Source organism: Vigna angularis, chromosome 4 (genome assembly GCF_016808095.1).
Source record: "Vigna angularis cultivar LongXiaoDou No.4 chromosome 4, ASM1680809v1, whole genome shotgun sequence".
In the NCBI taxonomy this organism is placed as follows: domain Eukaryota; kingdom Viridiplantae; phylum Streptophyta; class Magnoliopsida; order Fabales; family Fabaceae; genus Vigna; species Vigna angularis.
The window spans coordinates 26,541,302-26,556,999 of NC_068973.1; the positions used below are offsets into that span (position 1 = coordinate 26,541,302).

The 15,698-nt window shown below is 27.8% G+C and overlaps 1 protein-coding gene across 1 annotated transcript; it reads left to right on the forward strand.

Annotated features, from left to right (window-relative positions):
* The first annotated feature begins 12,349 nt into the window (after positions 1 to 12,349).
* On the forward strand, positions 12,350 to 15,027 carry LOC108330978 (GRF1-interacting factor 2). Its single transcript, XM_017565581.2, has 4 exons — positions 12,350 to 12,518; positions 13,111 to 13,187; positions 14,342 to 14,423; positions 14,503 to 15,027. Exons 1-4 carry the CDS (start codon positions 12,456 to 12,458, stop codon positions 14,914 to 14,916), a joined length of 636 nt encoding a protein of 211 aa, XP_017421070.1. The 5' UTR covers positions 12,350 to 12,455; the 3' UTR covers positions 14,917 to 15,027.
* Positions 15,028 to 15,698: the final 671 nt, after the last annotated feature.

Consider the following 15,698-nt stretch of genomic DNA (forward strand, 5'->3'; position numbering starts at 1 on the left):
ATGGATGGAAATTATCAACCAATATTAACATTTGCTTTAACAATAAAAACATTTTTTAGTAAAGTGAATTGTAAAATTGTGGAATAAATATTTGTTGGTAATATCGAATCGGTGTCGTTGACAATAGAGTGGAAAAACTAGAATGAACTTTTGCGATTCAACAAATGCATCTTCATCCTCACTAGTTCTCCATTTCACAATTTTTGTTCTTCCCAAATTAGGATTTTCTCAAATTTACCATTTCAACCTCGATTCTCACCCAAAATTTGTCTTCCCATATTTATATTTCCCCAAACCTTATTTCTCGATATCAATATGCCTTCAAAAAACTAATTTGAAGTGAGGTTCATGCAGAAAAAACAAGGCTTAATACCCTATTTTGTTCCCAGTTTCGCTCGAAAATGTCAAATTAGTCCATCCTTTAAAAAATGCGTCAATTACGTCCTCACTTAATAAAATTTGCATCAATGAAATCCCTTCCGTTAAATCCGTACAAACGGCGTTAATTATTTTGCATCAAGATAATTAACGCCGTTTGTACGGATTTAACGGAAGGGATTTAATTGATGCAAATTTTATTAAGTGAGGACGTAATTGACGCATTTTTTAAAGAATGGACTAATTTGACATTTTCGAGCGAAACTGGGGACAATATAGGGTATTAAGCCAAAAAACAATTATATTTGGTTTTTTATGACGATAATGCTAGTCTTTCCTCATCGTTTTTGGAGGTAAGGTTTTCTTCATTCCTTTTTCTATTCACTGAGGGGATTCATTAATAATGTATAATTGTGGTTCACAACGAAAAGGGAAAAGTTTTCCTTCTTTATTGTCAACATTGCTCTCTTGCCTCCAAAGAAATCCAAGTTGGTCTCAAAGTCTTTCAATTGTGATGATTAATTTTTTTGCAATTTTTTTGTTTTATGGGTTAATTTTTCAGTTTTGTTGTTCTCATGTTTGTGTTTGGTGTTTGATTTGCTTGATACTAATATATGATTTAATTTGTATTAATTTTAATTTTTAATGTAATTTTTTGAAGATAGTTTTGGTTGCTTGATGTGATGTTGAATGTAAGACCTTGAATGTGTTGTTGTTCACTATTTAAGTAGTTTAGCAATTCTAAAAACATGTCATACTATGTGTTTTAGTAGTTTGTTTAACCTCTTTGTTTTAAGAACTCATGATTTGAGTTCTTAGCAATTAAGACTAGGGAAAATAAGACCTTGAATGTGTTACATATTAATTATGTTTTAAATTACACAATCTAGTGTTTTTCATTGTTCTCAATACTTATTTTCTAATTTTTCATTATAATTTTTCTTTCTCATTCAATTTTTAGTCTCCTACTTGATCCAAATTTGTTGTTTTAAAGTACATTAGTGATTCTAAATACATCTCATGCATAATTATACTTATTCAAATATGTTCCAAATATCTACATTACATAATTCACTGTTTTAGTTCTTACAAATATTTTATCAAACAATTTATTTAATATTCTTTTGATTTATAAACTTGTTTATTTTATTCTAAATCATCTACATATTCCTCCAACTTTTGCATTGTTTAAATGTCGAAACTCATAATAAACAACTACTTAAAACTAACTTTTGCACTATACCACATTAGGGGATTATGGATATTTGTTTAAATCTAATGTTACTATACTATTCAAAAAATTACATATGCTTGAATCTTATTATTTTCATAGTTTAATTATTGAGTTGATTATCTTTTACTTTGGTGTGTTCCTTTGTTGTTTATTGTGTGTAAAATTGAAATAGTACTCTCCTTACATGTGATAAGTGTTTGAGATTGGTAGAGTATCCTCCTTACATTACAAATTCTAATATAAACACCAATGTTGTCAACCTAATATTGAATGTGATTTTTTATTTTGTGTACTTAACATGGTCAAACTGTATTTTACATCCATTATCACCATTGTAAACTAATTCCATTATTTGCAATTTGATAATACATAGTTAATCATGTCTTTTTTGCATTTTAATCTTGTGCGCATATTTCCTTGCATCATCCATTACATTTTATAGGTTCATTAGTGAATTCTAAGTAGAATATCATCACTTCATATAACATTTTCTCATTTTAACATCTTGTATTTATTTTATCCTCTTGTTGTATCTTCTCTAGTTAGAATTCTTTAGTTTAATTTTCCCATCATTGTTTCCTTTTATTAAGCTGAATTTTATACAAACACATCACTCATTTTTTGTGATTTGTCATCTCCTTGGATTTGACACTTGTCTTTCCCTAAACTATGAAATACATTATGCTTGTTGCCAATTTTGGTTTTGATTGTGATTTTTTGGATTTTGAGTGATTAGACAATTCTATATGCATAACATACTTAGTTTTAGGTATATAAATTTGTCCCAAGCACTCCCACGACGGTTGTATGTTAATATCAAGTATGATATATTTTTTTGTTTTACTATTGGGTTGGTTGGCTTTTACTTAGTTGTGTTCCTTTGGCAAAGTAACTCTTTCCATGATCATCATGAAAAAGTACTTATTTGTTTTATAAATGTATGAATTATATCATTCTAGTTGAAATTATAAAAGCCAATTACATGTGATAAATGCCTAAGATTAGTATAATAGTCTCTTTGTATGGTAATCATGAAGGAGTAATTGTATGTTTTGTACATATATGGATTATATTATTCTAGTTGAAAGTGGAAAAGCCAATTGCATTTGATGAGTACCTAAGATTGGTAGAACAACCTCTTTGCATGGTCATCATGAAAGAGTACTTGTATGTTTTATACAAATATTGATTATATTATTCTAGTTGAAAGTAGAAAAGACAATTGCATTTGATGAGTACTTAAGATTTCTAGAATAACCTCTTTTGCATGGTTATCATGAAAGAGTACTTATATGTTTTATACAAGTGTGAATTGTATTGTTCTAGTTTAAAGAAGAAAAGTCAATTGCATGTCATAAGTGCCTCAGATTGGTTGAATAGTCTCTTTGCATGGTTATCATGAAAGAATTATACATCTTAATTAACATCTTAAACCCAATAAGAATGACATTTCAAATTCACAATGTGTATGTTTTCCCCTCTTTTCCAAATAAATATAGTAGTTTGCCTCTTGTTGATCTCCAATGAACTCAATCTTACCTTCTCCCGATAGAGTCTTGAAAGAGTTACTTATGATTTAAATCTTTTAAATCTTCAGTAAATTACCAACTACCTAAAGAGGACGTAAATCCCAATCTCTATAAAGATCTATATACAATGTCTTTGACATTCACTTTTGAGCATGTGCTTTGTGTTCTTTGAACTTATTGGGCAATGACAAGGGTGGTTAAAAGGTTTGGGAGCCTAAAACAAATGTAAGAGTGAGGCCTTTTATTTAAAAGTTATTTTTTGAGTTTTTATTTTTATGATAAAGAATTATTTTATGGAATATGTAAATGTAGAAGCATTGTTCAATTATTGAGGATAATGATATTGAAGAGTCATGTTTATGGTTTATTAATCCAATTCCAACTTGTGTTCATTGATTATTTCATTAGAGATTTCATTTCCAATATCCACCAAAAGGTTAAACCTAACATAGTTAATAGTTATACAATTCAATCCAAACAAAAATTCCAGTTCCTCATCAAAATATATGCAAAAAAAAAACTCAAAATTCATAAATAAAAAAGTAGCGAAAAATAAAAATGAGCAGAAAAAACACATTTCTAATTCCTAATACAAGTTCAACAAATAGAATAAAAATAACAACAACACAAATATAAATAAAAACATACTAACAAAAAAATAAGGATAAAAAGATTGGTGCACATGCAACATGAGATTCAAGGGAAAAAAAATCTATCAAAACACTCAAAAGAAGAACTCTAGAATAGAATAAAGAAAGGATAGATAAGGAGTGAAATTACTATATGAGTAGTCACAAAAGGATAAAAACATAAAATAAAAATCAATATTGATTATAAAAAATAAATATAACTAATCGTTCTCTTTTTCCTAAACATAATTATAATTTATTGAAAAAAAAGTTTTAACTCACTAAATATAATTTTTAATTTTTGTTAGAAAAGAGAAGTCTTATATCTCAAACCAGGGGTGAATTGGTTTGAACCCTTTTTGAAATCTTTATGAGTTCTTGAAACTTGAAATCAATAGTCAAAGACAAATGAATCAACAAAGATAAAGAGAAGGAGAGAAAGACCAAGACAAAACAATCTATATTGGTTCGGCTATCACAAGCCTACATCCAGTCCTCCTTAAACAAACTTAGTTGAAGGGAATTCATTATAATGATTGAGTTTACAAGAATACAATGACAACCCTCAATTGCACTCCTCTCACCACTCAAAATCAAAATAATAATACAAGAGAATTTGTGCAACCTGAGTTCAAAGTGCTTAGAAATCTAGTTCAAAGTAGATTAGAAATCATTTTGTTGTGCAACAGATAATGAAACAAACTTAAAATAGATTAGAAATCTAGTTTATGTCATTTTGTTATGCTATGTCATTTTGTTGTGCAATAATGATTAAAATCATTCTTAATCATTTAATCATATTCATCATCAAAAGCCAAAGTGCACAGGGACTAACTCCCCTATCAACAATTTTTAATACCAATAAAAATTAACAGACATTGATAATACTTTAATAAATGTTATTATCAAACATAAAGTTATAATTAATTTAGTAGAGATATATTAATATTAAAAATTTAGGTTTTTTAAACATAATTTTATAAATAATTAAGTAGAGGTATATTAGTACTAAAAATATATATATTTTGAGGCTTTTTTTAAACATAATTTTATATTAATCGAATAGAAGAATATTAGTATGAAAAAAAATGTTTTGAGGCCTTCTTTAGGCCTAAAGTGAATGCTTTATATGCTTTACCCTTAAGTTGGTCTTGGGCAATGAGAATTTGTGCAACCTGAGTTCAAAGTGCACATAGCATACGCTTGGAAGCTAATGTTAAAGACACTATAAAGAGATCTTTACGGAGATAGTGATTTACATCCTCTTTTGGTAATTCATAATCTACTCAATATTAAAAGATTTAAACCATAAGTTACTTTTTCCAGACTCTATCAGAAGAAGGTAAAATTAAGCCAATTAAAGCTCAATAGAAGATAAACTACTATATTTGTTTGGATAAAAGAAAAAATATTTAATCAAGTAAAAACATTGTGAACTTTAAATATAATTCTTATTAAGATATTAAGATGTTCAATTCTTTGGTGATTCCAATGGGCTTTTCTACCATTTTTATTGTGTTTTGTGTTTATTTATTCAATTCAAAATTGTTGACATTAAAAACCAAATTTGTAGTAGTACATGGTGGACTTAAGTAGTCTTAGTTGTTAATACTTAAGTAGTTCAATAATTTATAATTTATCCTTTTGTTTGGTATTGGGTATATTATTGGCTTGTTTTGTCTTGGTGTAGAGAATAATGATCTTTATGCTGGTTTCATATATTATAGTTAGCAATAGATCCCTCTCAACTTACCGATGGATAATAATTTTGTCAATAAATTCACGTTCATCATAGCTCTACTATCGACGAAAATATCCTTTGGTTATAATCAAAATAATTATAAACAATTGAACATTCATCAATATACAAACTTAATAACGAAGTATAGGTCGTTGATAATTAGCAAGGGATTTCATAAATCCGTTTGTAAATTTTAGAAACAACCAACTTACAAAAATTTTATGTAACTCCATCGAAAATTAAGAGTTATTACAATTTCAATAGTTATCGAGAAATTATGATCTTTAGTAATGTTGGTTTTTTTTTTGTAATATAAGTATTATTGTATAGATAAACTTTATGTTTTTTAGAAAAATAAAAGTATAATTAAATAATTATAATTTTAAGTTTTTAAAAAAAATAATTTTTACTAATTTTTTTATGTTAAATTTATTGTTTGATGTATATATGTTTCTCTTTTGAAAAATTAATTTATTTAAACTATTTAATGTAATGAATATAAAATAAACGCTATAACAAATATTAAAAATAAAGTAATAGTTAAAATAATTATTCAATATCTTGAATGTTAAACATTCTATAAAAATCAGTCAACACAATATATTAAAGATAAAAAAAAGTGTATTAAAATAAAAGGGACAGTGATGAAAAATAAATAAGTTATAAATGAGCCAAAGTAATTTATATTTAACGTAGAAATTCCTAAAACAAACACTTTGTTGTACTTTATCAAACAAACACTTTTTTTTTATCAATAAAACTAGCATGTTAAATAAGTTGTTAGTTGGTTTAAGAGTTTTATCAAATACGAATTTAGTTTTCAAGGTAAAAAAGCTAAATGGATGGATCAAAGTCAAATATTACTAAACAAATTGACTAATGGGAATAACAAGTTTGCTTCATCAACATGAAGTAAAGAGACTAAACAAAATAGGGGAAGGGAATAATACATAGTTAAAACTTATCTTATGATTAAACACCAAATCTTGTCATTAGTCAACCCATGATTTTTATATAAGTAATATGGTTGTATAAATGAATAGATTGAATAACATAGAAATGAAAAAGATAGTCTTAATAAGATTTTTTTTTATGTTGAAGGTAGTGTTAGATTTTCTTATGTTATTTTTCTTACAACAAATATCTCTCTATTATCTTCTCCCCTCAAATTAGTAAAATGGAGTCTCTCCCCAATAAAAAAAACATACTTATATACCAATTATTGTTATAATCATGTGGCTTTGAGTTTTATATTTGGTAAAGTTATCAGGTGTTGCATTGGAAGGAGAAATGTGTTGATTGATTTGTAAGCTTTTTTTACATTCGTATTTTATGTATTTAAAAGGATATATGTCTTGCTAGTGATTAGAATTTACAAATAGTAGTTAGTTAAAGATAAGAGTCTCTTATTTCTTAGCTTAGAGTTTATTTTGATGCATTTTTTCTCTCATGAGACTTCTTTTTATTATGATACTTTTTTTTACATTTATATCTTATTTCTTGCAAATTGGTACCATCATATCTTTTGGGTAACATCATCTATGGTCAAACCAACAAAATGAATATCGTTTTGAGAGTGATATTTTCATATAAGTTTTCATTGTCATTTGATCAATTAAGGAAATACTCTCAAAAAGTCAAATGTGCATAAAATATGCACCAAGTATAAACAAGTTTATCCCTTGTTTAAAAATCAATTTAGCTAAATAACTAGTTTTATTTGCATATTATTAACAATAAGATCAAAATCAAATAAGAAATTAGAGTACCTTAAATAATATTTTTTTATAAGAGATACAAAGGAAGAGTTAGATAATATAATTTTAAGGACACTCTAGCTATAAGTAAAAAGTTTTTTTTTACTTATTGAGACTTACCCTAACACTATAAATAATTCTTTGTCAAACTTTCCAAATAATTTATTACAAAAAAAAAAATTGTTAAGGCCTAAATATTAATACATCTACATGTTATTACCACCTTCTAGCCAAAACTACATTTCTATTTACAGGAGAGATTTTTTCATGCACAAAAATAAAGATAAGGAGAAACAAGGTCTCTTTGACTTAACTTTTGATGGGATGAAAAATGGAAAATAAGTTCACCTTTACATAAATAATAAAGAAAAATTATTGGATCAATTCAAATATATTTGATTTTTTTTAATTTTAACTTTTATACTTAATGTAAGGATAAGAGATTTCAAATTATGTTTTAAAAAAGTAACCTGTTGAACATGTTTCTATTATTTTCTCCCTTGCTCATTGGTTGAATTGTTTGGATAGTGAATCACCTTTATATATATGATCTTTTATTAATTATGTTGAAGTTATTTTAAGAAAGTTTGAATGTCATAAAAAATGTTAATAAAGGTCTTATTGTAATTATTCATAACAAACAATCTGGTTATACGTTGTATAAGTTTGATATAACATTAACAGACTTGGCTGAGATAATACATATAAAAATTAAAAAATTTAAAATAAATCAAAAAAATCCAATTTAATATATATAATTTTTTTAAAATTATAAAAGTTTGTATCTAAGTACAAAATAAGAGAACCATTACTTTCTTTTTCCAAACTTATTGATCAATCTTATAAACCGGGTCATATTTCTCCTTCTTACTTACATGCTCAATGGATAATTTCCTAAAAATGATTATCGTATTAGCATAGTTTGAAAGAAACAAATGTTCCAAAAAAAATCATCGTTGAGTTAAAATGATAGTTGCATAAATACTTGTAAGAAGCCAAATATTATGTCCACATAAAATACATATGCCTGTTGAATAGTGGGTAGAGCTGTCAAAACGGGTCATCCGATCCGACCCGACTTAGCCCACCATGGGTTGGCCACTTAGTGAGCCAATCCAACCCGACTCATTTATTAGCGAGCCAGAATAATTTGAATCCGGCTCGACCCATCACGGGTTGGTGGGTAAACATGTTGGCTCACTGACTCATTTAATTACAATTTTTTTTAAATAAAAAAAATTACAAACTTTTTATAATACAAATCTAAACAAATTTCACTCCCAACATGAGTGTTTAATTAATTTTGAAAATAAGGAACTTAAATAACTTTTTCAAGCAAAAACAAAATAATAAATATTTTTTTATAAAATTAAAATTAAATTTTAATAAAATAAAATTATGTAGGTGGGTTGGTGGGCCAACCCGACCCACCACAGGTTCAACCCGCATGAGCTGGGTTTAAACGAGTCGGGTTGAAATCTGACCCGTATAAAAAAAATACAATTTTTTCTAATCCAACCCGGCTCAAACCCGTGGTGGGCCAGGTTGACTCGTGGGTTGTGATCCATTCTGACAGCTGTGTGGGTATCTAAAAACATTGACTCCATAATTCTAATCATGACCTTGGACTTTTGCAAAAGAAATCAAATCATAACCAATGCATTTTTGGAAATTTTGCATAACTTCAAATTTAAGACATGTCTCCTTAATGATGACTAAGGTTGACTTGTTTCTTTAGCAATGTTAGTAACTTTCCCTTTTAACCTTCATGTTACGTCTTTCTTCTAATATTCCAAGAGAAAATGGTACTATCCTAAAATTCCTTAATCACAATAGATAGATTAATTCATCCATCAAAAGAGAAAGAAAAAAAAAATCGATAATTCACTTGAGCATTCGAGAGAGGGATTTCAACATTTTTCTATCCATGAGAAATTTAATTAGTTTTCGAAAAATTATGGTCTTATTTGGGAAGCACTTCAATGCTTTGTGGTAAAAAACTGAACTCACATGTTACTGGTTTTTTTAAGTGTTGTTTAAGGCGTTTATAGAAACATTATAAGATATGATACATATTTTAATTTTAATAAATTTTATATTTTTTTATTTATACATCACAATAAATGCATATTTATAAACTAATTAAAAAAATAAGTGAAAAACAAATGTATAAATGAAAAGAAATTAATATTATTTTGAATTTTAAAAATAAAATGGTAATGATTTTAAAAACATCAGAAAAAGAGATAGAGTAAATGCTTGGTGAGATTGTTTATGAAAATTTTGCTTGTTTCGAGATGAGAGTTATGCCGCTTGACTTGGAATTAAAAGTCTTCCGTACGTATTTCTTGTTGGACTTATCTTATAAATAAATATGACCTTCTTTATTTTCTGAGATACCTTATGTGACTTAGAAATGTGAGCCACTTTACCATTCATAATACAAGTTTTCTTTTATCAGAATAATGAGGAATGGCGTTATATTTATTGAAATTAAAGGCTCCTTCACTTTTTTTTAAGCTTGCATTAAATTAGCTTCATCTTTCAAGCAAATTCCCATATATATAATTGGTGAATATTTCATGCAAACTTATTTTTCAAATTAACAACATAGTCATTTTTCTACTTTTCAATGTTCGTAGGTTCTATTATGAATATTTCTCATCTTTATTTGTTTAGAGTGAATAGGCATATTTTAATTATATTGCAGATAAATAATATGAAAGTAATTGTATTTAATAATATAATCCTTGATAGAACTCTTTTTTTTTTAATTTGACATTATGATAGGACATAATTCTTGATAATATTTATTGATTGTTAAAAATGGAGAGTAAATTAATTTCCAAATATAACAATTAGTATTTTAATTTTTTTGTTTTTTTAGTTGGATGATGGTTTTAGTTACGAGAGTGGTCACTTTATTTTAAAAATTGTAAATGTTTTGTACTAATTTTTGTTTTTTAAGATATTACGTGTTTGGACAATATTCAAAAAATTTGATTATGACATGTTCATATGGTTTTCAAAATTAAATGCTAAAACTCTTGGTGTAAAAAGGTTGTTATATAATAAAAAAAAACTTATTTTTAGTTTTGATTTTGATATATTTTAGTTCTAAAACTTTAAAAATGAATAGATATAATTTTTTTAATTCTATGATAATTTTTTTAAGTGTTAAATGATGTTTTAGATTAATATTTGAATTAGAAGATATCAAACAAATAGTATAAACAAGTCAAACATTAACTTAAAATATTTATTGATTAAGAAAACAATATTAATTTATTGTTAAAGTTTAAAAACTATCAAATAGTTCTTAATATCAAGTAGAACATTAACACAAAATATCAAGTAGTTCTTAATAAAATAAAATAAAAGAATAGTGAAAGTCTATCTTACATTTTAAAGTATTTGATATATCTAAATAAGATCCCGAAAAGAGATTGATGGCTAATTTTGGATTGGTTAAAAGCAACATTGATTCAATTAGTAGTTGGTGCTCTAGACACACTATTTGTGGGGGAATTTTTAGAGAGATGTGGGAGAATATATTGAAACTTTCTCCTTATATTCTGGTATCAATAAATCATGTTATACTGAGCTTGTGACGACTGTTTTGACTGTAGAGATTTCCTTGACTTGTAATTATAGATCGGTGTGGTTAAAACATAAATATATTTTTATTTCTAAAGTATTCTCTTGTCCTCACTTTGTCTCTTGAGATTCAAGGAAAGATGAGTAAAAGCATTAAAAGGTGCAAAGATATAGATTTTAAGATTTTTTTGATTTACCCTAAAGAAAATTATTGTGTGAATGCTCTTGTTAACTTTGGAATTAATAATACATTGAACTTTGTCTACTTTAATTTACTTTCGGTCAATGTTGGTTTAAACTTTTTTGTAATAAATATCAAACCTCAAACTTTCTTTGTGGTAGTGTGATTGTTTATTTGTGAGTATGTATTTGATTTGGTCACTCAAACCTATGATTATTGAATATGAGAGATAAACTTTATTGGAATGTCAAGAGTAATAATGATATCTAACATGTGAATTTATAAAAATATATATCCTCATTTAACTAAATTCTTTTAATAAATAGTTTACCCATTATGATATATATTTTCTAAAGTTATTTATTTATATGAATTTGTACAATGTAGGAGAAAGACTTGAGAAAGAGAACGAAGATGAGAGAGAAGAGAGATCAACAATGGAGAAAGGTGAGGCAATGTAGCTTTGGTGATGGAGTAAAGGAAAACAAGAGTCCTATTTTATCTCGTGTCGATGGTAAAATACAAATAAATGTATTATTATAATTCTTTGAACTAAGTCGACATATAGAAAACATTTTTTTTATTTAAGAATAATAGTTAAAAATTAGATCATTAGCAATCGTTTACTTTAAAAGATAATTGTTTTTTAAATGTAAAGTACGATAATCATATGAATTTTATATCTAAAATTAGTTTTAAATGATATAAAATAATCTAGTCTTTTTAAAATTAAGTATATTCTTTATAAAATTAATTTTATTTACCCCTCAATAGGAAGAAAAGAAAAATAGTTTGCATGTCTTTCCCGGAAAACTTAAAGAAGCACTGAATAAATTTGGTTTCCATCATTTTATCTATTTAGCTTAAGGACATACTCAGAAGAAAATAAGCTGTTAAAAAATATATATATATATATATATATATTTAAATTAAACAAAAATATAAAGCAGATGAAAAGTATTTTTATTAAGTTATTTTAACATAGAAGACAATGCTTGACATTAGTATTCTTAAATTTTATACTTTAAAATATATGATCCAAAATACATATTTTAACATTTAATGTGATTTGTTTAAAGAATATATATATTATGATTTTGTGTATTGATATTATTTTAAAATTTGAATTTCAAAATAACAAGAAGTGTAAGGATGAAAAAGAAAAGCGTGCAATAAATATGAAGTAAACTGACTCAAAATAATAAATGAGATTTATTATAATTTCTTAAAAAACAAAAATAAAATGCATGAAAAAATGAACAGTCGCTTCTATTTAAACGGAAAGAAAAGAAAAGCAGGGAAGAGTGCACGTTTGAACTTGGAAGGGTGATTTGTGGGGAAGAGAAAGGGTTAGGGTTTTGTTTTGGATTCTGTTTTTTGGTCACTTACTGTGAAGAAGAAACAAGAAAATGTTCAACGCTGATCCTTCATTGCCTAATGTTTCTCCTCTCACCACTGAACAGATTCAAAAGGTGCAAACTTTTTTTTTTCTTTACTCACTTCTCTGTTTCATTACCGTTCTCATATTCCTTTGTTTTAACCGTCTAGATTATCTTTACTCTTATTTTTATGTTGGGGTTTCATAAAAATGTAATCTTTTGATGCTGTGCCTTTTTCCTGTTCAATCCATGCCTACTTATTGACACAAACTGTGTTTGGGGCTCTACTCATTGTTTTTCCTTGTGCCCTAAGTTATTGATCTGGTTTTCAGCTTTTGTTTATTTTTTTGCCATTTTTTGAACCGAATGAACGTCACAGCGTTAATTGTGTATTTCATCAATAGGAAATGGCGTTTCTATGTTATCTTGTTTCATGGAATTCATTCATGTCATGCCATGTATATTCCTCTTTGGTGACGTGGGGAACATGAATTCTTGCAAATAAACATAGGTTGTGTAGAGGTGTATTTGATATAACAATGTATTTTGGTGTGTGAATGTATATTTTGTTCAGATGATAGATGAATGCATGAGTTTGGGTAAAAATGCTCGGCTATTGAAGCCATGATCACTGAAATATTTATGGTAGTTATCTCATATATAGAAATTCTTATGCTTGGTGCAGTACTTGGAGGAGAATAAGGAGCTGATCTTGGCAATATTGGAATATCAAAACCTGGGAAAGTTTGCTGAACTAGCACAGTTAGTAGCCAAAACTATTTAATTTGCCTTTATTTCTTGTTTCTTTATGGTTGCTTCTTGGTAGTAGCAAGAGATGTCGGTTGCACTTTTTTTCTTCCTTTATACTTTTTCCTCGTGCAAAAGATTTAGTCCTATATGGCGGTTGGGATGGAAACCTTCTACTTCACATAAACATATAATATTAGCTGTTCTACACCTGAAACTGTATTTCATTTTCTACGACCACTATTATTTGCACTTGTGAAACATTGTCTCATCTGACAAATTGCATAAGAATAGCATATAGTCTGGTGAAGTGAAACTCGGTCAAGATTTAAAGAGGGATAATGTGGAAAAAAATATGCAAAATATCTATTTTTACATGTGTAACATACAGTAATTGTATAAACTGCTATTAAATGACCGCTTTAGCAGCGCTGCAGGGCTACTGAGTTGCAGAATTCCTTGGATCGGTGACTGCAGCTCTGTGTGTAATTATGGCCATTATGTGGTCATGGTTTGAGCGTGGTTTGAGCGAGTCTCCGGTCAATTGAACTGTCAGACTTAATATTATTCTAATTTTCATATATTTTATTTTTATTTAAATACTAAATTTTCTCCACACATATACTTATATACAATATATTTTTTGTACACATATACTCTTTGCAATTTTTTAGTGACGATATCTGCTTATGGTAAAGCTGATTATTAGCTTTCCGCCATATTCCATGTCCTGCAATTGATAGTATTCGTATAATAAAAACACATAATAGACTTTGGTTAGAGAATGGTTGATTATAGAATTACATGTTCAATTTCAAAAAGATATCATGCTTTGTTCCTGTTTTAAAGAAATAACAAAAAAACTAAAGTAGCCCAAACCGTTGTTAATATTGAATTTATGTTAAACTGAGATTATTTGAGTGTATTAGATGGAATTCTTGTATATTGCATAATGGAAAGAATATGAAAAATACAAATCTCTTTAAAGGAATAAGTAAAATGCAAATCTCATTATTTCAATTTCAGACCTATTTACCAACACTTTGACTGAGACTTATATAATATCCCAGATTATTCTTTTTTCTCAATTGGTGGAATGTTAGGGGTGGTTTTAAGATGATATTGTATTTGAATTTGTCTCTCTGTCTTACCCGGATATTATGACATAGATGTCAAGCCAAACTTCAGCATAACTTGACTTATCTGGCCAAACTTGCTGATGCTGGTTCTCAATCACCGACCCCATCTCAGGTTGTCACATCATCATATGATCGTAAGCTTCTTTTTTATAATTTTTTATAATTTTTCCTCACATGTTAAAACTGTGCAGGTCTCATCCCATGCCACTATGCAACAGGGGCAAGGCATGCGCCAATTCCAAGTTGCTATGTCTCAGCCACAACCAGATCACTCTAAGAACTTGCCCTTTGAGATAATGAGTGATCAGCAACAGTTGCAGCACCAGTTGCAGCAACAGTGGCAGCACCAGTTGCAGCAACCGCATGTGACAATGTCTCTACACGAACCAGATATCCTTGCTTCGAAGTTGCCTTTGCAGATGAATGAGCAAAACTATAAGACGCCACATTTCCTCTATCAGCAACAACCTATCCCTGGAGCAATGGTTAACTTTCCTGGTACTAATAGTGGCATATATCAAGCTTCTCAAATCAGACTTGGTAATCTTCCAGATACTCCATCAAGCAACCAAACTGGCTCAGATTCTGTTCCTGGCTGGTCTTAGAGAAATTACTGTCAGGGAGCACAACGTACGCCAAAAGCATTTGTTGAGTCATACTGTCATCGAACAATTCATATAGAAACGGAAAATGCATCTTATATTTTGACGAGTTAACCGGTTTTTATTCACAATTTTGGCGTTTCTGTTTCCATAAAAAAATATAATATATATCTTTCAACAAATTTTTAGCTAAATTTGCGAAGATCTACATATCCCGACTATTATGCATATATCTACCGTGAAATCACCTCCAATTCATATGGGATTACAATACTCACCTTCGAACAAAAAAACTAATAAACATTTGCCTCATTCAAAATGAGACAATAAGAGTTAAGAATTAATAAATAATTCTTTTAAAAAATTAGATAAAAATACAACTATTTTCTTAAAAATTTGAAGTTTAATTCTTTAGAAAAACTTGTTTTTAACTCTAAATTAAAAAAAAATTCTCTTCTATATGCTTGAAAAGTTTCTATTCAGACAATCAACTATTTTTCATTCGTATTACAGCGATGACTCGCTAATTTTCGGAACGCATATATAATCTTTCAGTTCGTTCTTGCATCCTATAAAATTTCCTTCATGCAAAAAAAAATATATTAATGAATAACGGATGCAATGTCTAATAGTGAGTGTGCTTGTTGAATGCAACCAATTTGAAGCAGTTAAATTTTCCATAAAGGACAAAAGCATTACTCTATAGGAGCCAATGCCAAATATTCTCTGAAGTGCCTATGAGATCCTATTAAATTATGTTCTCTCTCCCAATAACATCCACTAAA

Bases quoted from the DNA above. Each gene is read 5' to 3' on its own strand.
- LOC108330978 (XM_017565581.2), top strand. From the start codon at position 12,456: ATGTTCAACGCTGATCCTTCATTGCCTAATGTTTCTCCTCTCACCACT. The intron at 13,188-14,341 runs GTTAGTAGCCAA...ATTATGACATAG, and splicing joins AAGTTTGCTGAACTAGCACA to ATGTCAAGCCAAACTTCAGC. The intron at 14,424-14,502 runs GTTGTCACATCA...AAAACTGTGCAG, and splicing joins AATCACCGACCCCATCTCAG to GTCTCATCCCATGCCACTAT.